The sequence below is a fragment of the Coturnix japonica genome, chromosome 24 (genome assembly GCF_054131305.1).
Source record: "Coturnix japonica strain WE chromosome 24, WE-NBRP24, whole genome shotgun sequence".
NCBI classification, from domain to species: domain Eukaryota; kingdom Metazoa; phylum Chordata; class Aves; order Galliformes; family Phasianidae; genus Coturnix; species Coturnix japonica.
In genome coordinates, this window is record NC_140686.1 from 9,230,413 (window position 1) to 9,255,221 (window position 24,809).

Genomic DNA, 24,809 nt, shown 5'->3' on the forward strand with positions numbered 1-24,809 from the left:
CCCCATAGAAAGCACTGCTGTGCATGTCTGGCTGCTGCAGAGATGGACGTGTTGGGGTGCAGTCCTGAGCCATTCCCATTTGCACACATGGGGGTAATTTTATTCCTCGCCGTCCTCAGCTATTTTTAATCCTCCCGTTGGGTAACAGGTTGCAAACTGAATTCTTTCTGAGTGGGAGCGTTTCTGAAGGCTTTAAATAGTGTTTGCTGAGCGGGGCCTTGGGAGCAACCTGTTCATCAGCTCGTGGTGCAGGAGCTGCAGCTCCTGTGCTTGCAGCGTGCTGTCTGTGCATGCATCAGGTGAAAGACACCGACAACAGCATCAAACAATGTGGCTGTAATGCAAGATAATGTGTTTTCCATGTGGATAATAGCATAAAACAGTGGGTTTTTCCCCCTTGTGTGTGTAAACCATGGCTGTGCCTCAGCTTGCTCTGTCAGCTGTGTGAGCTGCCTTTCAGTGCACCCATGCACCCAAGGGTGCTCAGTCCCCACTGTAGTGCTGCTGCTCAGTGCTGGTGCTGCAGGTTGGTGCATCACGGTGCTCAGACCTTCCTTTGGAGCACCACCAGCTCAGTGCTGTCTCCATCATCATCCCTTCAAGCTTGGAAAGCACTGCAAAACCACCTCAGTGAGCTGCAATCTGTGCAAGGCTCCCCATGCACGCATCTCCTTCCAGCCAAACAATGCCGGCTGCAAAGCAACGAGAAGGGGACGCTGCGGCTTTAAAGCATCCGAGGGCCGACAGGCTCTTGGTATAAATTGTTCCCAGAATCCATGTCACAGCTCCTTATATGGGGCTGCTTTTTTTTTCCTCTCCGTTTCCATACCAACCGCAGCACTGCACCATTCATCGGGCTCCGGGTGCTGGGCTGCATCGCTGCCCCTCGGCTCACTCCAAGAGCATCGGTGGATCATTGGCCCCGTGGTGCTGTGCCATCCTTTACCTCTTCTTACAACAATTTGCTCGAGGGGGGAGAGAAAAAAAAAGGGCAAATTAAATGCCAGCAGAGCGAGAAAGCGGTGTAGAAATCCTTCTGTTTTTCCCCCAAGGGAGGCATGTAGTCTACGTTTGCTGCAGCATTCTGGAAGGAAGGAAGGAAGGGCTCTTTAATAGCAAGAGGATTAATGAAGAGAGGAAGCTGTGAGCTCTCCTGAAACCAGCATCTCGGAGCCCATTCTGTGGGGACGGTGAGGATGCAGAGGTGATGGGGGGTTGCCAGGGGGACTCTGATTTGCTGTGGGCAGAGGGAGCCGTCACTGCACCGCAGCCCTGGGCTGATGGCATGGAGCTGTGTGGGGCTGGGATGTGGATGTGATCCGTGGGGCTGGGTTGTGTGTGTCCAGGCTGTTTGTCTGGGCTGTGAGTCTGTTCTGTGGATCCAAGGCTGTTCTGTGGGTCAGGGCTGTAGGTCTGGACTGTGGGTCCAGGTTGTGATTCCGGGCTGTGCATCTGATCTTTGGGTCCAGGCTACAGGTGTGGGCTGTGGATCCAGACTATGGGTCCAGGCTGTGGGTCTGGGCTGCAGGCTCAGGGTTGCTCTGTTGGGTCTCGCTGCCCTCCTGCTGCAGCGTTTCATGCTTGCGGGTGCTGGGGAGAGAAAACAAAGCCCTGTGAGTGTCAGCACCGCTCCTCTTGCATGCACTTGCATTGAAATTGTGGTAGGCTTTGCTTGGCCTCCTTTAGCTCTGCAGAAAATCGATGTAGAATAAGAGGGCTGAGCACCTGGAGCTGGCGTGGAAGCCATTAGGTGGCTTGTAGCGTTAAGGGCAGGTTTTGCTGCTTTGGGTGTTTTTCTTCTGGTCATTGCAATAGTTTTACATAACCCTGAGCTCGTTTCCTGCTGGTGGAGATGAGGATTTTATGGACAAAAGCTAAAAAGAACCTGCACTGAAAAACATTCCACTTCCTCAGCATTGCTGAAGTAGAACAGATCTACTGAGGAACGGGCTGAAAAATAATCCACCAGGGATATCAAGGATGGTATTTTTGGTTTCAGAACAACGGCATCATGACGAGGAGGGGTTTAATTGGAGCTGCTGGCAAGAACACCGGTACAGCAGTGAGCATTTGCAAGGTGTGGTTTGAGGTGGTGCTGGTGCTGCGCTGTGTGCAGGGTGCTGTGCTTGATATCATTCCTGGCTGTTCTGGTACCATTGGTGTTGCTGTGTGGTCACTTTTTCCCTCTTGCTTTCTGTAGCTGCTGCTCTGGCAGCTCGGTATGGGTCAGGAAGGGCTGTGTTGGTGTTGGAGTGTGGGTGGGATGGAGGGCTTCAGGATGCTGTGTTTGTCAGGATGCATCATTCACTTTCCATTTCATCTTCCCTAATCCATCACCATCCACGGCAGTCTTGAGGCTTAGCACAACCCGGCGCCTTACATAATGTCAGAAGGGGGAATTGAATTGCATCTCAGTACGAGAGGCAGAAGGTGTGTGTGCAGAATCTCCTTGTGATTTCAACCCCAGTGTTCTCATCCAGCCCCATACCCCAACCTGGGGTGCTCTGCCAGGACCTTCCTGGTTCATAGAATCATAGAACCATAGAATCCTAGAATGTCCTGGGTTAAAAAGGACCACAGTGCTCATCCAGTTCCAACCCCCTGCTATGTGCAGGGTCACCAACCAGCAGCCCAGGCTGCCCAGAGCCACATCCAGCCTGGCCTTGAATGCCTGCAGGGATGGGGCATCCACAGCCTCCTTGGGCAACCTGTTCCAGTGCGTCACCACCATCTGGGTGAAAAACTTCCTCCTAAGATCCAACTTAAACTCTTCCTTTCCTGGCTGAGGGATGTGTGCAGTATGTGGGTAACATTGCTGCTATGCCTGGGGGGTGCTGGTGGCTTTTTGTTCCGTGTGTTTTGTGTATGGCTGAACTCAATGGGAAGGCTGTTACTCGGTGCAGTAACATTGAACACATCAGTCACCCCGAGCTGCCCTGCCTGCCCTGGAGCTCAGAGCCAGAAGTTTGTCCTCATCTCACACCGGTGTTGCACAAAATGGAGCATCTGTCATCGCTTTGCTTTTGAGGGTGGGAATTTCCATGCGTAGCAATGAGGTTCCTCCAGCTGGAGGAGGTGCTGTGGGGAGTGGGGATGTGGGATTAGATTGGAGGAGGTGCTGTGTGGGGTTGGACCCAGCTGCCCGCTCCCCACTAGAGCCACCAACCTCCAGCTCTGCTACTTGCCCAGGCTGCCCAGGGTTCCATCTGGTCTGGTCCTTAGCACTTCTAGGGATGGAGCATCCACAGCCCAGCTCCATCAGCCTGTCTTTATAGGGGAGGTGCTCCAGCCCTCTGCTCATCCTTATGTCCCTCCTCTGGACCCTCTCCATCAGCTCCACATTCCTCCTGTATTGGGAACCCCACACCTGGATGTAAGACTCCAGATGGGGCCTCCTGTATATCAGTGTAACGCTGAGCTGTAAACCTTTAGCAGTCTGTGCACCTCAGAATAGGAAATAGTGTAATCCGTTCCTCTCCTGTGCACTCAGCCAAGAAATAGCACCGTGCTTGTTACCAGGATGCAGCTCGTGATGAGTTTCTCCAAGCAGATGATGCGTGTGCCTGCGTTCTGAAACCAGCTGCTCGCTTATTTCGGCATCAGCTTTTTTAGTCGTCCAAAGGAGTGGCCTTAAAATATCAGCTCGTTGCACAGCGAAATGAGATGGGAAAACAAATGAACTCCCACTAATTGGACATCATATTTTGACTGGATTGGGGGGAAGGAGGGATCTTGGTTTCATAGAATCATAGAATAGGTGGAGTGGACCTTCAAGGGTCCTCTGGTGCAGCTGCCCTGCACTGAGCCCCTCCAGCCTCACCTTGGGGTCTGCATGGATGGGGTTCCCTCTACCTCTCTGGGCATCTCTTATCATAGAGCCATGTTAAGGTTGGAGAAGACCTGTGAGATCATCCATTCCAGCAACCAGCCCATCCCCGCTGTGCCCACCCTCCTCCATCCCCCCATTCTGAGCTCCAGAATCGTGTTCCTCCGTCAGCCAGGTTGTACAGGCAGAGGCGTGGAAGTGGGATGGGGATTTGGGGTGGGATTAAAGCATCCCACAAAGCTTTCCTTGGCACAGCAGTGGGGATGCAGCTCAGTGCCCACCGGGGCTGCTCCGGATCAGGCAGATTCTGGCCGCCCACATCACACGCAGGCAGGTTGCATAAGGGGATGAGAATAACTCCACATTGTCTTCTAGTAAAGGGGATTTCTTTGTGGCACATACAGACTTGCTTTTGTCTTGTACCATATCTGTTAGAAGGCATTTGTGCATGTATAAATAGGTTGCTGTGCTGAAATATGCCTGCTGATGTCTAGGTACCCAGCTCTGCTAGGTAGTAACCACCTTGACATTGCATATTTGATTGATTTATTGTAGAATCATAGAATGGTTTGGGTTGGAGGGGACCCTTGAGGTCATCTCGTTCCAACACCTCTGCTATAGGCAGGGACACATCTATATGCCCACATTTAAAGTTCTGCTTTCATGGTTGCATCAAGCATGCTTAGCATGCAACGTGGCTATTGCAGATGCAAGGGCAGATGGGCTTCAAGGGGAAATAAGGATGAAATAAGGGTGACACCAGGATGCTGCACTGTGCACAGAGAGCAGCAGGGTGCAGGAGCTGCTGCTTTTAGGAGGTTCTGGTGTTGGCTCAGCATCCTGAGAGCTTCTGTATTGGATTTCAGTCTTTTCTATGTTGGTAAACACCAAGGTGAGGAGCTTCGTTTTGGGGATAGAGCAATCCCTGTGGCTGCTGCCAGCAAAGAAACATGGATCCAAAATAGTTGGCTATCAGCTGCACAGCTGTGTGTGCATTCCAATGGGATGACAGGCCTGTCTTTATTATCCAAACCATCCGGTTCATTGATGCTCTGCTCCCAGCCTTGGCCCTACCATATCAGTGCAAATCTGGCTGTATAACTGGATGTATAACTTTGAGCACCCCCGGCCTGTTGTGAAATATTGAAGTAACATGTAATTAGTCCTGCTTTCTCACTTTGGTGTCTAGAGTGGATAATTCCCTTTGGTTGTTGTTCTTTGGACCCTTTGCAGGATGATTTTCACCCAGAGGGTGGTGACGCACTGGAACAGGTTGCCCAAGGAGGCTGTGGATGCCCCATCCCTGCAGGCATTCAAGGCCAGGCTGGATGTGGCTCTGGGCAGCCTGGGCTGCTGGTTGGTGACCCTGCACATAGCAGGGAGTTGGAACTGGATGAGCACTGTGGTCCTTTTCAACCCAGGCCATTGTATGGTTCTGTGATGCAGCATCACACTGACTTACCAGGTCCTGTATTTGTGTCAGCAGAGCTTAGTGTAAATGGAAAGAAGGGTTGTGCAGAAAGCCAGAGGAACACACACTCTGTGCAGGTCACCCTGCTGTTGGATGCAGTTGTGCTGCACATGCCCTGAGATGAGTGAAGCTGTGTTCAGTTATTTGGATGTTTCCCACAGCCTGACCTGCTCAATGTGTGAGATGGAAACCTCAAATATTAAAGCAGAAGTGCACTGCTGGGGCACTGCAGTGACACACAGCTTCAGAAGGAGGAAGGGAATATGTTTGGAGGACACACATCCCAAGGAAAGCAGGGAATCATGTTTTCCTTTCTATGGTCCTCCTCAGCTCTGTCCTTCAGCAGCTTCCTACAGAGAAGAGGAAAATGTGTTTCCTTCAGTTCCAGTTCAATTTGCTTCTGATTTCTCCCATTGAAACTAATGTGAAAATCCAAGCACTGTGCATCCACGGTTCAGCCTTTAGCTCAGGATGACGGACACACCGCCTTCCTCCAAACAGCAATTTAATGGCATTACCCTTCATTTGATCACAGGGACACGGAGCGCTTCGCTTCTTTCCTTGGAACAAAACACCCTTTGCTGTGGATCCGGGTCACCTTGGGCAGCTGTGCTCATTTTTAGCCTCCGAGCTGCTGCATTCAGGGGCTGAATGGCAGCACCGCATCTCAGTGAGTGCTGTGCTCTCATCTGTTTTAAACCTAACTTCGAACGAAGCCAAAAAGAAAACAGGGGAGGAGGGAGGTGAGGAACGTTTCTGCCTCAGCGCTGCTCCCGTTTTCTGCCATTCAGAGGATTCCGTGGGTTTTTGAGCAGAACGTGAGTGGGCTGAAAATGCTGACGGCGTGATCGCATCCCGGAATCCTGGGTCTTCATCCATTGTTTCTGTAGTTTAATAGGAGTTAGAAACAGCACTGGATATATAGGGATGTCTGCAGGCCTCTGTTTGGGAAGCTGAGGTGAGCGGCGCTGGCTTCATCCTCATCTTTCCTCCTCTCTCTGAGTGCTGCAGGGAACACGCACGGAATTTGTACTCAAAGCTGGTTCAGAAGATGCTGAGAAGGAGAATTTTAGATGGGAAATGACGTGGAGAACTGCTGATGTCAGAGCCGACCTCCTGGGTTCAGATGCAAAGATGAAAGCACCGACCGCTCCTCCTGCAGCGTCAGTGCGTGAGATGCTGCTCCTCAAATCTATTTTCCTCGTGGAGATGAAGACTTTTTTTGGGTAGTCCACATTGGAAATAAATTAATCAACAGGGAAAGGAGGATCCTGTCATAGAATCGTAGCATCTTTTGACTTGGAAGGGACTTTTGCAAGTCATCTTGTCCCACTCCCCTGCAATGAACAGGGACATCTACAGCTCCATCTGGTACTCGGAGTCTGGTCCAGCCTGACCTTCCTTCCTCCCCTTTCCCTTCTCCATAAAACAGAAGGATGTCACCCTGTAATTTAATTATTTTAAGTTAGGTTTTTTTAAAACCAAGCTGATCCATATGGTCCTTCCCAACCCTCCCTCCCCCCCCATATACCCCATATGTGATGCTATAGGGTATATGCGCGGTCAGTTCCTTTTCTGAGTGCATTTTCACATAAGGAAAGCCTTCTTTTAATTAGAATGCAAACTCTTCTATAAATTACATGATAGTGAGAGAGAATGCAGGAGAATTAGGGTGCTCAGCACAGTGCTAATGGAGACCAAAGAAATACGGGCATGCTGGTTTTGTTCTGTTTTTATTTGGTAGCTTCATTACAGATCTCTGCTTTTGTCCCAAGTAGATCTTTGGATTTGTTTGCTGTTCACTTCACACCTTGCTGTTCTAGATGCTGGTTTTGGGTGATGCTGTGATGTTTGGTGGCCTTGTGAGCCCTGGGGAGAATTGCTGTGCCAAGAGGAGGAAGCAGGAAATCATTGCCCTGGTGGAAGGCAGCCCCACTGCTGCACAAAGGTCATCAATAATGCAGCTTATTAAGCTTATAACTGCTCACCCTGTGATGGTTTTGCATGACGTGGTGAATTCCTGGCCTGGAATGACCATCACTTCCCTTAAAGAGGAAAAACTCCTCTCAAAGTCAAGCAAGGTTTTGTTTTCACTGAGGGAAGGGTTTGGGGTTTTGCTCTGGTGTATTGCTTTGAATTACTTCTTATGGAGGTTCTGCAGCAGCGAGGCCATTCCTTTATGGTGCAGTGTTGTGTGTGTCATTGGGTCCTTGGGAACAGAGCTGTCCTGCAGAGTGCACATGCAGTGTTGCCTGGACATTGCCTGCCTTGACTTCAGCTGGGCTTTTGGTACCGTATCCCACAACATCCTGATAACTCAGCTGGGAAAGCATGGGGTAGGTGAGAGGCCAGCAAGGTGGGCTGAGAGCTGTCTGAGCTCAGAGGGCACATATCAGAACAGGCTGGGAGATGGGCTGCTGGAGGGGAGCTCTGCAGAGAAGGAACTGGGGGTCCTGGTGGGTGACAGGTTGTGCCCTGGTGGCCAAGAGGGCCAATGGGATCCTGGAGTGAGTTAAAGGGATCGTGGCCAGCAGGACAAGGGAGGTGATCCTCCCCCTCTGCTCTACCCTGGTCAGGACTCACCTGGAGTCCTGCATCTAGTTCTGGGCTCCCCAGTGCAAACCAAACAGGGATCCAGACCCATCTGGATGCCGACCTGTGCAGCCTGATGTAAGGGGGTCTGCTTGGGCAGGGGGTTGGACTCAGTGAAGGTCCCTTCCAGCCCCTGCAGTTCCATGACTGTGAAGGATCAGCCCCAGTGGGTGGAGATATGGAACACTGCAGGTCCCTTCTGTGAGCTCAGTTCAGGTTTCTGCTGTTTCTCAAGCACTGATGGTGTGGTTTTGGTCATTAAGGTTTTGCTGTGGTTATGGAGAGGATGGGGGGGTTCAGGATGTCAGCAGGCTCTTAGGTTTTGTACCTCAGCTGTAGCACAGAAGCTTTGGTGCCAACCCAGTTGTGATTATTAACATCTCCAGCTGTGAGAAGCACTTCTTTTCAGTGGAACATTGCTTGGCTGTCGCAGCAGAGGTCTGTGGCTCTGACGTGAGCCTGGAACAATGAAATAAGGACGTGCTATTCCAATTATAAAGATGTCTTCTAGTGAGGCTGCAGTAAGGCAGCTGTACCAAACCCCATTGGCAGAACTGCAGCTTCACATGGAATATCAGCACGTGGCTCTGAGCAGAACGATGGATCCCAACAACTCTCAGGCCTTGGCAGCAATCCCCATGGTGCCAATGTGGTTATCTGGCACCCGGCTGTTCAGCTTCTGCTGCAGGAGGTGCATGAGAGCAAAGCCTATCGTGAGGTTCAGCCCTGCTTTGGTGTTGAGGGTAGGAGGGCTGTGATGTGAGTGATGCACAGGAGGGCTGTCAGCAGCACAGGCAGGAGTTGGGAGAGCAGCTTTTCAAGTTGGCCTTTCACTTCAATGGGCAGTGAGAGCAGCTGGGAAGCGCGATGCCATCACCAGCACCCAGCTTTTACAGCCCGGTTCTGTTTCTCTGGTCTGGTAGAAATACCCATTGAAAAACTTGGTGCTAAAGGCATTTCAGAAATCATTGCTGCACTACCAGCATAAGGGGCACAGCACTTTGTGACTGAATTTCAGAGCTCAGTTCAATCCAGTGCTGTTGGTGCAGTGCTGGTGCACTTCTCCTTTCCCAGCTCTTTTTTTCATTCCTTTGAATCATTTCTGGGTTTGCAGGGATGAAATTGAAGCACTTGGGTCCTCTCCTTCTGAGCAGCACTGGTTTCCATCCCATCATCCACAGGCAGTGCAGCACCTGTGAGATCAGACGTTTGCAACACTTCAAAATGGGTTTAGTTTCATTGCTCTGCAGAGGAAGCAATCAGTGAATACAGAATCTGTGGATTCATTTCAGTGTTTTGGAGTTAAATACCCGAAACCCCGTCAGGCTTTGCGTCCCTCTGTGCCATCTCAGCCCTTTACATGGCAGAGTGCAGTCCTGTTTGCTTCCTATAAAAGATGGGTTAAAGTGAGAAGGAAACAGGGAAGTGCTTGGGAGCATCAGGAGCTGCTGCAGCCCTGCATGCTCTGAAGGCAGCAGCCTGCAAGTTGCAATCAGAGCCATCTCCTTTGCAAAGAATGCAGATAATGCTTTTTTTTTTTTTTTTTCCAGCAGAAAAGAAAAATAAAGGGGGTGGGGGGGGGGGTAACCTGATCTGAGTCTGACAGTGTCATTAAGTGCTTCCATCTGTTGCTTGCTGTTTCCCTTACTCATGAGCCCTCTCTCTCTCTCCCCCTCCTTCTCCTTAGCCCCTCTGAGGAAAGCAAAGTTTGTTGAGAGCCCTCGCATCCCCGAGTCCGAGCTCGGCTCACCAACACTTTCTTCAGCACAGAAACTGGACGTGGATGCGTACTGCCCTGGTAAGCTGCATGCAGAGGTGCTGCATTTGGAGAGGGACAGCAGCTGCAGCCAGGAGCAGCACTGCATGTAGTGCAGCTCTGTTATACGGTGCTGCCTGGGAGCTGCACAGCCCCGTTGCATTGAGCAGGCAGCTCCATGCATTCATTTCTCACTGCTGCCCATTCACTCGTGCTGCAGGTGAGAGCTGCATGGCTGCTCCCCCTTGGGGCAGCATAGGAGATGAGGAATATTGATGATAGGAGGTGAAAGTGATCGGATAGGCTTGAAATTTCATTTTTAATGCCGGTTCATGGAATGAGAGCGCGTTTCAGAGCTATCATTGCTCACAGTGATGTGCACTTGTGCAGTGTTGTTGAACCTACACCCTAAAATAGCACGGATGGTGAGAGCCTATGGGGTGTTTGTGGCTGGGGGAACTGTGTGAGCAGTGCTTGGGGTGCAGGCTTTCTTCAGCGTGATTTACTTGAGATGGGGTTCATAGATAACAAAGCAGTCTCTGTGCTTGGAGGTTCCTCCTCCAGGCCAGAGCTGCTATGAAAAGTGTTCTTCCTTTGTCAAGGATCATGTAATACTTAAACTGTTGCCCTCGCAGCCCTTTCTTCTTCCAACTGAATGTCTTCTCCTCCTGTCTCTGTAATTGTAAGTAATTATAACTTGTTACGATTGCACCTGCAGAGAGTTAGAGTCGTAAATGTGGCTTAAAAGCAGAAATCCTGCATTCCCCACTCGTGGCATCTCTTTCAGGTGTGTCTCGTCCTTCTGCCCCAGCTCCATGTGCCCGTGGTTTGGGGATGGGCATTCTCCCAACGCACACACAGCCCTGGGTGCTGATGGTGGCATTTCCTATTGTTATTTCTGTCTTTTTTTGCCTTTTGATCTCCTTCTCTTGCTGCCATTGGAGTGATGTTGAACGGGGTGTGGGATTTCCTCGTACCTTGAGGTGTCAGTGAAGAAACATGAAGTGACATGAGGGAAAGAAGGGAGAGGAAGAGGGCGAGTTGCCATAGGGAGTAATGCAGGGCAGTGCTTATATGGTGGCATGGCTGAGAGAATGGTGAAAGGGATCATCTGGGGAAGGTTTTCTCCTTCCATTCCATATAGTAGGGCGGCACCTCACAGTGCCATGGACAGTAAGGGCTGACCTGGGGGTTTCCATGTTGTTCATGGACTGGTAGGAAGGCTGGGAATGATCAAACCAACCGTGGCCTGACAAATGCTGTTACTGGGAGCTCTGCATCTGGCCCAGTGTTCTCCAGCCCGCTGACCTGGAGGGAATGGGAAATCGTTGCAATCAGCCCTAATTGCAGCAGTTGTGGCCATTCCCTGCCTGGTTGCTATGGGAGCCATCGATGTCTCTCAGGCTCCACTTGGGAGGATAGCACTGTTTTCTGTTTTGCTTTGTGGTAGGAAGAGCCTTAAAGTAAACCAGGCTGGGGTTCTGCCATGAGGGCATGCATAGAGGTCACGGATCCATTGAGGATGAAGAAAGGCTTTAGGATCACCAGGTCCAACCATCAGCCCTTGCTCACTGCATCCCTCCAGCATCCCATAGGAGAATCAGGTTGGGATCGGCTGCAGACCACTCACCATTGTGTGCCAGGTGGCTTCTATGGCAGTTTTGGCCTGAAGGTGCAAATTGGGGTTTGTGGGATGAGCCTTTATGTCAAAGTGCCCAAGGGCAGAGCTGGAAATAGCAGGGATTGCAGGTACTGCTGCCATCCATTTTGGCTGTTATGTGTGCTAACACAGTACTCTGGAAGCTTCCTGATGTAATCTACATTAACCTTTGTAACCTCAGGTTTAGTTTCCTCTCTCTGAAAGGCAAATAAAAAGACTTCAGGTGGTCCAGAAATGCAATGTAGGAGAGGTTCAGCTCCAAAGCATTGAGCTGGAAGGCACTTGTGGCACATGCTGCTATTGGTTTTGCAGCCATCAGTGATGAGCCCATTGGGGTCAGTGCAAAGTCACATCTGAGCCCATGTGATGCTCCATACCACACTTCCCTGCATGCAGGCAGCACTGGGGGCCTTTGCTGTACTTGGTGCTCAGCTGTGGCCTTGCTAATGGGCAAAGACAAGGTCACACTTCACTTTCAGATTTCCTGGTGGGAACATAAGGATGCTGAAGAAGCAAAAGGAAAGGGCAGTGGTGGTAGGTGGGGCTCTTGGTCATCCAATTAATCATACTTTTTTCCTCCCAACTTGGATATTTCATAGAACCATTGAATGGTTTGGGTAGGATGGGACCTTGAAGGTCATCTGCTTCCAACCCCCTGCTGTAGGCAGGGGCACCTTCCTGAGCACCAGGTTGCTCAAAGATGTATTTATTCCCAAATACTTTATAATCTAGACTAAGTGGTCAATAATTCGACTTTGGTTGTCATTTCGGATATGGATTTGGGGGCAATATTAGTTTTGTTGCAAGTTTCTATGAGAGCAAGAAGTGAATGTTGGTTTTACCAGCTCTAAAGATAAGTTCATTTCTGGAGCACTGCTCCGTTCTTTTATAAGCTTGGTTCCCATGTCCTAATGGTTGAATCAATCCAATGGGTTTTTTTCCCCCTTAACCAAAAGGCACTTGAACTTGAACAGGGATGCTATGGAGAGCTTCTCATCAGTGAAAATATGCGGTGCTCTGAAAGCTTCACTGCTGCTCTCTTACCAGTTGCCTTGACTTCCTATCACTCTTCAGGACTGCAAAACAGGGGCTTCTTTATTCTTTTCCAGTGGGTATATTGTTCCCAGCGCTGTAATTTGTTTTGATTGTCACTATTCTGCCCATCCTGTCTGTTCCTTTCTCTTGGTCAGCACAGCTGCATTCTTACACTGGAGACAAGAGGTGGCTTTGGGGTGTCCAATTCACAGAGCTGACATTTAGATACCAATCTCACTGATGGTGTAACTGCTGATCACTGGGAAAATAATGACTTGGAACCCAACCATGACAGTGTTGGCCAGATGCTGACTGGAAAAGATGGACAGCTTACAGCCTTGCTGGGCAGCATCCGTGATACTGACGTATCTTCCAGAGGTCTGCAGCTTATTGCACACTCCAGAATTGCTGTTTGGGCCTGAAATTGAAGCCAGTTTCCCAAGCTTACTGCTGGATTCTCCACTCTGTTTCCCAGCCCAAAGAGATGTGAGATGTGGGGTTACCTGCCTGGCCATCCTGTCTGCTGACCTCACTGAATTAACCTGGGTAACAACATAGGTGTAAACAGGAGGGTAAATCCAAGTGCTCAAGTGCAAAGGGTTTTTTCAAACCCAGAGCATGGCATATGTTGGATTGGATTTTCTGGTAGCGTTGATGTTGCTTTTGATGTGTGTCTGTGGCTCAGTTGGTTCCTGACTAACAAGTGACTTCCTTCTGGCAGTGGGAAGGACTGCTGGGAAGCAGCTTTGGTTTGTGCTGGAAAGGAGAATTTCTCTTGAATTTCTCCATAGAACAAATGCTGTGCAACTCAGGTGAGGTTTGGAACTGGTCTTGCAGGGAGGGAGAAGAGCAGGTTGTTAGAGAAGCACCTGGATAGAGCAGCATGCTTCCAACCCCAGAGCCATGGGGTGGCTCTGAGCCGCTGCTTGAGCTCCATGGTGTTCATCCTCTCTACTTTTGGCAGCTTGAGGTCACAGCTGAAGCGTGACGTGGTTCTATAGGGCTGATTCCAGAGCAGTGCATCCAATGTAGCCTTCATCCCTCACTGGAGAAGTTTTCTCTTCTTGACGTGAGCAAAGAGTAAAGAAAAAGCCGCCCCGTTAATTCCGAGATGAAGGAAATATGCAGAAATGGTCAAGGGCATTTTCCAAATATAGCTCAAGTATATCCAGAATAATTTAAAGCAGATGTACATAATAATGGGACGGATTCAGGTCACATGTAAAGAGGGACGTCTTTGGATAAAACCCTACAGTTATGTAATGGGAGATCAAAATAATATATGGCACCGTTTCTTGCAGTGCTGTATGGGGGCTCACTGTTGCAATGCAACTGCTCCATTCTCCCACTGTTCATTGAAGAATTCCTGATTTTCTCAGACAAATCAGTTTTATATTCAGGCACATTCTAGGTTGGGTGCCACTGAGCAAACCGTTACCCTCTTGTTGTAGTTCGACGCTCACTGGAATAGATTTCAGATGTAATTTCAGTTCCATTCAGGGTCTGGTTTTGGAAGTGAGAGCGTAACCATTGCAGTAAAGATATTCTATGGAGTAAAGGCACACTGTTGGTTTCTCACAGAGGTGCCTCCCTGTGTTGTAGATGGGGGAGATTTGGCAGTGGTAGCTGTTCAACAAGCCACAGGGTTGCAAAATATGTCATAGGGAAATCTCATTGTGCTTTAATAGGAATTTAAGGGGTTTAAAGAGAAACAGTATTTTACAATGATAACGTTCAAAACAAGACAGTTGGAGTGCTTTACTGAGAAAAGCAAAACTAATACAGTGTGCTTAGGAAATTAGAGGTTTGATTTCTCAAGGAAATGTTATGAAATTTGTGATCTGCTCCTGGAGGAAAGAAAACAAAACTGATCTGATGGGAAGCAGAACCCGATGCCCCTGCTACTGCCTGGAACCCTTCTGGTGATCCCTGGCCATGTGTGCTGCTATCGCAGGGCCACTATTGTGTCACTCATAGAAGCAGAGAGCATCTTGAGTTGGAAGGGACCCATGAGGATCATTGAGTCCATCTCATGGCTCAATGCCTACAAACCCAACTTGTGGGTTAGTAATTACTAATCCAGCTCCAATTCAAGGCTCGGTACCTACATACCCTTCTAATTCATGGCTGAGTGCATACAAACCCAAATCATGGCTCAATATCTACAAACCCAACTCCAGCTCATGGCTAGGTACCTACAAACCCAACTTCAACTCATGGATTGGTATCTATGAACCCAATTCCAGTTCAAGGGTCAGTACCTACAAACCCAACTCTAATTCATGGCTGAGTGCATACAAACCCAAATCATGGCTCAATATCTACAAACCCAACTCCAACTCATGGGTAGGTACCTACAAACCCAACTTCAACTCATGGATTGGTATCTATGAACCCAATTCCAGTTCAAGGGTCAGTACCTACAAACCCAACTCTAATTCATGGCTTAGTGCATACAAACCCAAATCATGGCTCAATATCTACGAACCCAACTCCAACTCATGGCTCTGTACCTACAAACCCAGCTCCAGTTCATGGCTAGGTACCTACAAACCCAACTTCAACTCATGGATTGGTATCTACAAACCCAACTCCAATTCAAGGGTCAGTACCTACAAACCCAACTCTAGTTCATGGCTGAGAGGATACAAACCTAACTCATGGCTCAATATCTACAAACCCAACTCCAGCTCATGACTCTGTACCTGCAAACCCAACTCCAGCTTGTGTCTCAGTGCCTACAAACCCAACTCCAACTTGTAGCTCAGTACCTACAAATCGAGCTCCAACTCACGGCTCCATACCTACAAACCCAACTCCACCCAAAACCTTTTTGACTCAGTCAAGGTAACCTGAGCTCAATGCCATGTGGCAGAAGTGGAAGAACTGCAAATTACTTCTGGGGCATTGAGAAAACTCCCTTTTCCTTTGGACCTGGTTCCTGAGTGAGGCCAGGAGTGGCACTGAGCATTGTGGTCTGTCCTGGTGCCCTGCTCTGGAATCTGATTTTGCTACACATAAAGGTTTTCTTGGCAACCAGGAGACCAGCATAGTGCTGGTCCAGAGGTACTGGAGTTGCACCCTTCCACAGCACCCAGAATGTGCGTAGGTAAGTTGTTGGGATCCATAAAATTGCTCCCAGCAGCCCTAATTCAGGTAATTCTGCGGTGAATTGCAGAAGTGATCGGTCACAGCTGGTGTGTGTTCAGCTGTTGGAAAGGAAGGAAAATCAGAGGCATCCGTGTAGTCGGTGTGCTCTGCTTGTGATGCTCTCAGTTCCTGCACAAGCCATCTCACATCAGTGCTGGAGCTTGGATTTGCTTCTGTTGTGTAACGCAGCAGCTGCCTTTCTGTCCTGAAGATGAAGGGTTGGTTCTTCAGAAATGGGATCACCTCTTGCGTGTGGCCTTTTGGAAAGCGCTCATCTGCTTTCTGTTTTGAAGGTGCTTCTTATTGATGAAAAGGTCAGTCCGGAAGAATCTGAATGTCTTATTTTTGGGTCCATTTGTTCTGGCAGCACACAGCGAGGCAGCGTGCGTACATTTTTCTTCCCCAGAACCACACATGTGCTGCTCAGACAAATTACCTCTCCTTCATCTGAGCCCGACCTCTCCTGGTGCTGAGGGTATTAATAACAGATTGTTATTTATGTAATGGGAAACCAGCAGTTCCCTGCAGTGTGTTGGTGCTTCTTGCTGCCAGGTTTGTGCTCCTGGAACCCATTGCACTGAAGTGTGCATGAAATGCAGCCGCAGCGTTGCATTGTGCATGCTAGGCTGGAGAAGTGATGCCCACCTCATTGGAAGCGTTGGGTTGGTAATAAAACAGTGGATGCTTTGAGGCTGCCCTGGATGCTCTTGGGGGCTCTCTGTGCTTGTGGCCTGCACTGTGAGGATGGGATTAGGGCTACAGCCATGCCAGGCAGTTCTCACTTGTCTGTGCTGCTTCACCATCCTGCGCCATGAAGAGGAGAGAGCTGGGCAGGGGCTGGAGCACAGCTTTCCTGGGGAGCAGCTGGGGAACTGGGATCATTCAGTGTGGAAAAGGGGAAGCACAGGGGACACCCTCCTGCTCCCCAAGGAGGTTATAGCATGATGGGTTTGGTCTCCACTCCCAGTAACAGTGATAAGATGGGAGGAGATGGCCCACAGTTGCACCACGGCGGGTCCAGCTGGGTATTAGGAATGATTTCTTCTGCAGAGAGTGGTCAGGTGCTGACATGGTCTGCATGGGGGACAGGGAGTTCTGGTCTTTGGAGGTGTTCAGAACCATGGAGATGTGGCACTGAGGGATGTGGTTATGGGCATGGCGGGGTGGGTTGGACATGGGGTCTCAGATGGTCTCAGAGGTCATTTCCAACCTTTGTGGATCTGTAAGCTGGGCCAAGCTCAGAACTTCATTTTAGGGACAAAAGACAGTTTTGTGCCCCTGGGAGCAATTGTAGGGCTGGTATGGGCAGGGTTACACCCAGCCCCAAAGGGGTGAGACATGGCTTAGGTACAGGAACCCATACCGAGTGCTTCTCCCCATGCATCACTGCAGACATCACACTGCACAGTCGCCTATTTGCTAATTTTAGGCCAATGCAGAGATCTGGGATGCATTCTAAAAGTCCACTTTTATTACAAAAAAAAGCAGAGATAACCTTGGAAATCAAAGTCCCGTATCCTGCTCATTTTACATAAACGTATCTGTTCTGAATATGACTCCCTGGGATGGTAAATGCCCACAGCCCAAATGTGGGTGGTCAGCGGCTCAGGAAAATGGGGCCATCCATCTAAATTTGTCTCTGTCTTAAATCCATCCTGTTCACGTCGGTGCTGTTTAAAGCGGTACAATAGGGATTCAGTGACTTAGAAGACAGCTTCCATTCTCACGCTCCATAATCCACTTTCGCCGTGGTGAAGCTGCCATGTAAGCAATGCTCCCGGAGCCAGCAGTGCTCATGAGCATTGACTTTATTGAACAGAGGGGCTCCTGAGGACTGTGGTGTGGGTGAAGCACCCAGAATTGGCTGGGAGCTCCCAGGAGATGCACATTGGGAGCTGGATGGGAGTTTCTGGGTGTAGGTGTCTGGGTGCATCCCTGATCCCATGGTTGGTGGGGTTCAGTTATCAGAGAGCTCTATTTGAAGCTCCAGGCTGAGAGCTGCAGCAGCCCCGAGCCAGGATGCGGGAAAGGAGATGGGCTTTTTTCCAGATTGTACACGATCAGATGAATAATTAACTATAGAGTAATTGCAGATCCTCATTAGTATCCTACAACTGCGCCAAGCGCAGTGTTGCATCGGTGTGATGTGGGAAGAGGTTGACCTTCAGGCTTCGACTGTACTGCAGCAGCTGTGGTCAGTGGGGCAGAATGTGCCCTTTAGAGCCTCACTATTGGGATGCCTCAAGTCCTTAAGCAGACTTAGTTCTTTGGCAAGAAAACTCGAGGAAACAATCATCTGGAATAACTTTTTGATGTAATTGTTAAGCTTGGAAGGGGTTGGGAGGTGCTCTCACCTCCATATCACAGCCCATATGTTGCACAAGGAAACCTCTCCAGAGCAGCACTTCCCATATAACCCTGAGTATATCCCAAGCAGCAGCTGACAGCAAATTATGCTCGTGATTTTTCTGCCCTCTTCTTTGCTGCTAACCCCTGAGAAGTGCAGGTTTGCTGCTGAGCATCTCTTGTAGCTCTGTGGGAGCAGCAGAAGTTGGCACATGGGGGCTTGAATTCATCACATCCAGGAAATCTTGCTTCCCAGTTGGGTTTTGGTGGTGGGGCATGGAAATGGAGGTGAATGTGTTGCTTCCACCTGGGGTGCTGAGAATAAAACAAGCAACGAGAGCAGAAGTGACAGCCAGAATAAGAGTAAATATGCCTTCACGGCTGGGGGAATGAATAACCTTAAAGTTAATGACCATCAAATAACATTAACATAGACTTGAATGTAACCCAGAATCCTGGGTACAGAAGTCACAGTGTGGAAATTTAACAGTGTTCTGTTGGTAAATGCACTGAGCAGTAGCCAAGGTCATTAATTTACCTGAACCTGTTTGTTTCTCTCCCTCTTCAGGTGACGCTGAGCAGGAGCTGGGACCCCCTCCATCCGTAGATGAGGCAGCAAATACACTCATGACTCGCCTGGGCTTCCTCCTGGGGGAGAAAGTCACAGAGGTGCAGCCAGGGCCCCAGTACAGCATGGAGGTGCAGGACGAGAACCAGGTATGATGTGTCCTCTGCTCTCCTTTTAACAGCAAAATCACTGCATGCTTGGGTTGGAAGGGACCTTACAGCCCCCAGCTCTTCTCCCTGCTGTGGTCTGGCTGCCCCCCAGCTCAGGCTGCTCAGAGCCCATCCATGGCAATGGGCATATCCAGCAATGGGGCACCCACAGATCTGAGCAGTGCCAGGGTTTCACTGCCTCTTTGTAACAGATATCTCCCTCCCATCTAACCTGAATGTCCCCTCTTTTATTTAAGACCATTCACCCCTTGTCCCATCACTCTCTGCCCTCTGAAGGATTCTCTAAGCGCCATTCCAACACTGGAAGGCGCTCAGTGTTTTTATTGGTTCCCATCAGAATACAGGATGAGAGATGGTGGTTATTTCCTCGTTCCATGGCAGCTGAGTGTCTCCTGGTGATGAAATGATTGCAGTGAGGTGGAAGGCTGGATCTCCTTGTTCAGCAGTGAATCATTGCTGTGCATTCCAGAGATGAGCTGCCCCCATGTGAAACATCTCCTATTGTTTCTTCCTGTGTCTGCAAATGCTCTGGGAGTGGGCACTTGCTGTATCTTCTCTGGCTGCTGAATAGGGAAAGGGCACAAGGTCGGGGTCTTGGCTGCGGTGTGGGGTTGGCAGAACCTGCTTGAGTTTCTTCCTCCTGCTGTTCAGCCCCGGGGCTGTACCTGCTGCTGTCAGCACTGTTGAAATGAGGACAAAGCTGGGAGACCTCCTGCTGTTGGTTTTGAATGTTTTGTTTTAAGCTAAGAGAAGAACAGAGCAGGTAGCAGAAAGGTGAGACTCAGGAGCTCAGCTGTAACTCTTCTTTTAACAGTCATTGCATGACTCTGCAGGATTCTGTCTCTGCTTTAGATACCAACACAGCACAATTGCAGGGACTGGGCTCACAGTGCTGACTTCCCTAAGAAGCAGCAGCCAGAAATGGCTCTGGGTGCCCACAGAGCTCCATTCTAAAGTGCCCCTAGGACAGGATGGTACAGCACCCAGCATTGTCCCAAGTGCTCCACTGTGCAGCCGGGCTCCCTCAGCCCCACTCATAGGCACAACCAATGGGTTTGGGTCTTGTATCTCCTCTGCTCTCACTGTTACTGCCCCATCAGCACATCCCATTCCCATCCAGCTGCCTGGTTCTGGACCCACTGAAGGATGCAATCCTTAATGCAGATTGCTGTGGAATGATGTGCTTGTTGGATGGACTCTTCCTTAATCACGCTTTCCTTAATGAGAGATCATGAATATCAAAGAATTAATCCTTTCTCTCTGACTTTTTGGGGAGCTGTTTTTGAACCAGAGCTGCTGGAGTGGCACAAAGGGCCGTGGGGCTGTGACAGAGGACTTGAATTCTGTGAAGCTTAGTGAGGATGTGGCAGATGAAACAGCAGCAATCGTATTAATACAGAATGTTCTGTCAGTGGGAATGGATGCTGAAAGCGAGCGCAGAGGAAGGTTCTTTTATACAGATACAGAAATAAAACATCAGTCAGTGCCAAGCCGTGGCTGCGTTACGGAGCTGCTTCCTTCTGCCTGCAGAGCTGCATCATTGGGGCCACAAATAAAAGAATTGGTAAGGACATCACTTCTGGCATTTCATCAGACAGTGATGCTATCGGCCAGCGGAGGGCTGAGCTTTAATTTCAGTGTTTTAAGGCTGGCAGATTGTTTTGCTGACCCCGAGATAAGCTTAAGATTTTGGTAAAGCAGTTGAGATAAAGGCTCAGCAGAGCCTTGCCATGCACAGCTTGGAGCTGCAGTGCTGAGTGCTCTGACTGCTCACTGGGGCTGTGCTGCTCAGGGGGCTGCCCCACAGTGTGCCCACTGCCACCCCACAGGGACCTCTCTGGTTGGGGGAGCACAGAGCTTGGAGGCCTGCCTTGGGATCCCTGTTCTGCTTACTGACGTCCATCCTGGGCTTTAAGTGTAGAAGAGTGAGAAGGAAGAAACCAATCTGACTTGAGACACGCTTTGTGACTTGTGAGCACGGTGCCGTCTGTCTGGGTTCAGATGGTGTGAATGTGGGAATGCAGACCTCTGGGGTCATTAGGAAAGTGTTCACCCACAATACAAGGCATCTCCATTAAGGAAATTCCTAATTGGCAATTAACTTCAGCTGCTCTTTCCTTGAGGGCAGTGCCACTTTGCAACAGCAAAAGCAGGCAGGCAGGGTGGGCTCACCCATTGTCAGTGTGCTCTGCAGCCACACTTACAGCACAACTTGTCACCAACAGCACCCAGCAGCAAATCTGTTTGCTTTATAAACTCATCTCAGTGCATGGCATGGGGTCTATAAACTCACAGGATTTTTCTGCATGCAGTTTTGCACAGATAACTTTTAGAACAGCGGCTTTTTTTGTGCTGCTGCATTTCTCCTTGTGTTCTGTCCATGGAGAGTCACCCTCCCAGTGTTGGGATATTATAGGAACCCTCTATGGTGGGGGAGGCAGCGTATCCAGAGCCGACTCTGCCCTGATTGGGGTTTTGGAGTCATCCCTCTGAGCAGAGCTATGAGTCCACAGTTGGTTTTCCTGAACAGAGGAAAACATTTACAAGGCAAAAGGAAAATTGCAATCCCGCTGGGATTTCTGAGCAGATGCAAATGGCACAGAGGTCTGGGCAGGATTTCCTGACTTTGGTTTGTCTCGCTGTTAGTCAAGGTGAGCTCATCACCGCTTAGCAAAGCGCTCGCACCCTTGCATAGCAGCGCACAGAACCGCCCTTTGCTGACTGCTTTCTGCACGTTCCCTCTTTGCAGAGCTCGGCCGTCACGCAGCGCATCAGCCCTTGCTCCACACTGACCAGCAGCACGGCCTCACCGCCCGCCAGCAGCCCCTGCTCCACGCTGCCACCCGTCAGCACCAGCGTCCCTGCCAAGGACTGCAGCTACGGGGCCGTCACCAGCCCCACGTCCACGCTGGAGAGCAGGGACAGCGGCATCATAGGTGAGCAGGGCTGCGTGCCCTCCTGCTCTGCTTGTTCCCTAATGTCAAGCCGGTCGCTGTGCATGCAGCAAGCTTTGTTGGAGCAGCGTGTGCAGCTTTGGTAACAAGTGGGAGGCGTTCACCATGGTCACCCTCCATCCACCCTTCCTCACTGATAAGCTGATGGTGGGAGCTGCATTGGCGAAGTGAAAATCATTTGGTGTGAAGTCTTGGGTAGTGTTTAAGTGGTAGAAGACAAAGAGTGCAGTTGTTTGCTCTCTGCCTTTCCTCCCATCTTCCTCCCTCATTCTCTACTTCTCATACTTGCTTCCTGCCATCTTTCTTCCCAGCGTTTTCCCCTCTCCTTTAATTCTTAGGAGCCATGGGGAGCTGCATAGCAAAGCAAACTGGTGGCTTCTGGTGCTCCAGAGTGTCTTGGGGGTGGCTGCTGTGGGGGATGGCTGTGCCAGCTGCCCAGGTGAGGGACGTGGGAGATGTGGATGGTCCCAGCAGCACATCTGTGAGGCTGGGAGTGTCAGCACACTGCTGGTGGGATGAGATGCTGGAGCTGCTGGTTCTGTCATGCCCCTCATCCCATTCTGTAGTCATTCCTGAAAGTCAGAACCCAACGGAAAGTGAAAGGAAATGGCTTATCCCAAGGTTATAGTAATGTATCCAGTGCTTCCCACTCCTTCTGTTAGCACTCAGAGGCAAACAACAGCCTCTGCCTCCCTCCCTTGGCCCCATTCCCTTTGACAGCGTTTTCAACACCATCTCACTCTGCCCTTCAGTAGAAGCTGTGCAGCCATAACAGACTGCAGGAGTGCAATCTTCTCCAGCAGCAAAACAAGGGGAGTTTTGCAGCCAGGTCTTTCTGCTTCTGCTGCCCTCTGCAAGGCCTGATGCAGCACAGGCAGAAGGATGGGTGTGCATTTGTGCCATCGTCACACCGGTTGGATGTGAGCTGTTGTGCTCTGGGTCTGTTAGGGCGCTGTCTGCATGACAACAGTTAGCAGGAATTATTTGCAAGGGAATGGTCCATATGTGCAGCACAGACAGCTGTGCTCTCCTTGTTTTTGGAGGGTCGGGGATCAGGTTTCCCTTTGCTGCGTTCCTCCTTTATTGGATGCAGAGCTCCTCGGTGCTATTTCTCTTGCTTATGTTTGCTCTGTGTGAAGAGAGCCACACTGATGGCACCTTGGAAGTGTAAATCCATGGGAGGTTTCCATCTCAAAGCTGTGGTCATGGTCACCCTCCTGCTCCTCCCAAACAGCTGATATCACTGCTTACCCCTCAGTGCACCCTCACAAAAGCTCCATAGAACCCCAGGTCAGAACAGCAGGGCAGGAGCGGTGCAATAGTGGCATTGCAGCTGTAGGAAGAGCTGACTTTTGGGGCGTAATCTGCTGCATCTTTTGCAGCTGCCACTGAAAGCTGTCACAAATGTATGCTGCTTGCTTGCAGAACAAGGAAAGGGGGGAGGAGGGAGGAGGAGGGAGCTGACAGGAGCCCGGAGCCAGTCAGCCTTCTCCTGGAAGCTGCTAAATCCTTTCAATGCAGCAGAAGCTGCTGCTGGGAGTGCTGACCTGGCTTTAACCTCAGAAGAGCTTCCCAGAGTTGTTGGCTCTCTCAGCACAGAGGCAGCCAACTGCTGATGTTCGGAATCTGCTACTGGAAAGAAAAGTGTTCACACAACCCCGCGCTCCTCCACTGGACCTCAGCGCTGCTGGGTGCTGTGCATCCATCCCAGCAGAAATGCATTTCTGATGCATGGCTGAATGCAGAACATCTCCGATATTGCCATGCAAGGCTGTACTCTTGCCAACACATAAAGAATCTTAGAATCATAGAATGGCCTGGGTTGAACAGCCCACAGTGCTCATCCAGTTCCAACCCCCTGCTATGTGCAGGGTCACCACCCAGCAGCCCAGGCTGCCCAGAGCCACATCCAGCCTGGCCTTGAATGCCTGCAGGGATGGGGCATCCACAGCCTCCTTGGGCATCACCACCCTCTGGGTGGGTCCTTTGCAGCCGTGCAGTGCTTACTGGAGAGACCATTTGGAGCAAGGAGATGTTTATGATGCTGAAGCTGCTGAAATCAAAGGCAGTGAACTGGGTAGGTCCTCCTGCACCGCTGCTGCTGTGATGTAGGTGGATCTTATCCCATGTACTCCAGTTGGCTTCCCTTAGGTTTTGTGTGCTTTACAATGAAGGCTGAGTTCTGAGCTGTCACAGAGTTGCTGCTTCCTACATACACGGCTGTGGGTGAAAAATGGGTTTGTGAATAAATTGGTCTGGGCTGCACGCTGAGCAGAAGAGATGCTGCTGGCAGGAAACCAAGACGGGTTTCTTTACAGATTTGAGTTTGGAGAAGGGAGCAAAGAGCAGCTCAGAGGTCCCTCCGAGATGGATTTCACTCTGGTTCGATATTGTTGTGACCCTACAGCTGTTGAGTTCAAGTTCTGACATTCTCATCAGTATTATCAAGCGGCTGCTTAATAATGAATTAGGTTTCTAAGAACTACAGATTTCTCAGTTTGCCCATCCGGGTTCATTCCCCAGAGGAGGAGCTCCCTGAATAATGTTGGATATTGATGAGCTCTGCTCTCTAATGCACCTGCATCTTGCAGCAGTGGGGTGATGTGGCAGGAGGAGGAAGGAGAGGTGATTTATCAGACATCTCATCTGTTGGGCAGCACTGTGTCTCAATGGCATTGTGTGCTGTAGGTACCACTCCTGGTACCTATGATTCTACCAAGCATAGAATCATAGAATGGCAGAATCATGGAATGGGTTGGGTTGGAAGGGACCTCAAGGACACTCCATCCTCCTTGCCTCAGCCAACTAACTTGGTGTATGAATAACTCCCCTCCACATGCCTCTTTTTTGCTCTCTTGTTTAATCTTATGAAGTTTCGAGGCCATTAGGAACCTGAGAGAGCCCCTCATCTGTCATTATGCATTGCTGTCACAGAGGTTCTCCTCCAGCTGTCCTTAGGATCACGGAACCATCACCAAGGTTGGAATAGAGCTCTAAGATCACCCAGTCCAACCTTCCTACTTGTGTGGTTTTATAACAGGGACGTGTCTAAATAATTGTATTTTGGGACACTTTCCCTTTGGAAGATCAGAACTATTGCATGTAGATTAGATTTGGAGCCTTACTAACAGATCTCTTTGGTGTTTGCTGTGCTTAAAAACACTCATCACCATGTTTCCCCAAACGAGAACCTGCAGTAGAGGAGCTGGAGCTGTGCTGTTTGCAGAGGGCTGTTTGCAGTGCTGCTGCTTTGCTGTATTTCTGCTCTGCACAGCACGTAG

At 50.0% G+C, this 24,809-nt stretch overlaps 1 protein-coding gene across 24 annotated transcripts in view; it reads left to right on the plus strand.

Annotated features, from left to right (window-relative positions):
- The window catches only part of TANC2 (tetratricopeptide repeat, ankyrin repeat and coiled-coil containing 2), a 141,458-nt gene that overhangs the window by 55,027 nt on the left and 61,622 nt on the right, over positions 1 to 24,809 (plus strand). For 15 of the 24 annotated variants that reach the window (XM_085523796.1, XM_085523800.1, XM_015885745.3 and 12 more), the window contains 3 exons: positions 9,577 to 9,687; positions 18,405 to 18,553; positions 21,324 to 21,510. In XM_085523796.1, coding sequence (XP_085379922.1) covers positions 9,577 to 9,687; positions 18,405 to 18,553; positions 21,324 to 21,510 — 447 coding nt within the window. Of the gene's footprint in view, positions 1 to 770; positions 1,191 to 9,576; positions 9,688 to 18,404; positions 18,554 to 21,323; positions 21,511 to 24,809 lie in introns of those variants that run through there. The other 9 variants (XM_085523801.1, XM_085523805.1, XM_085523806.1 and 6 more) reach the window with 4 other exon arrangements.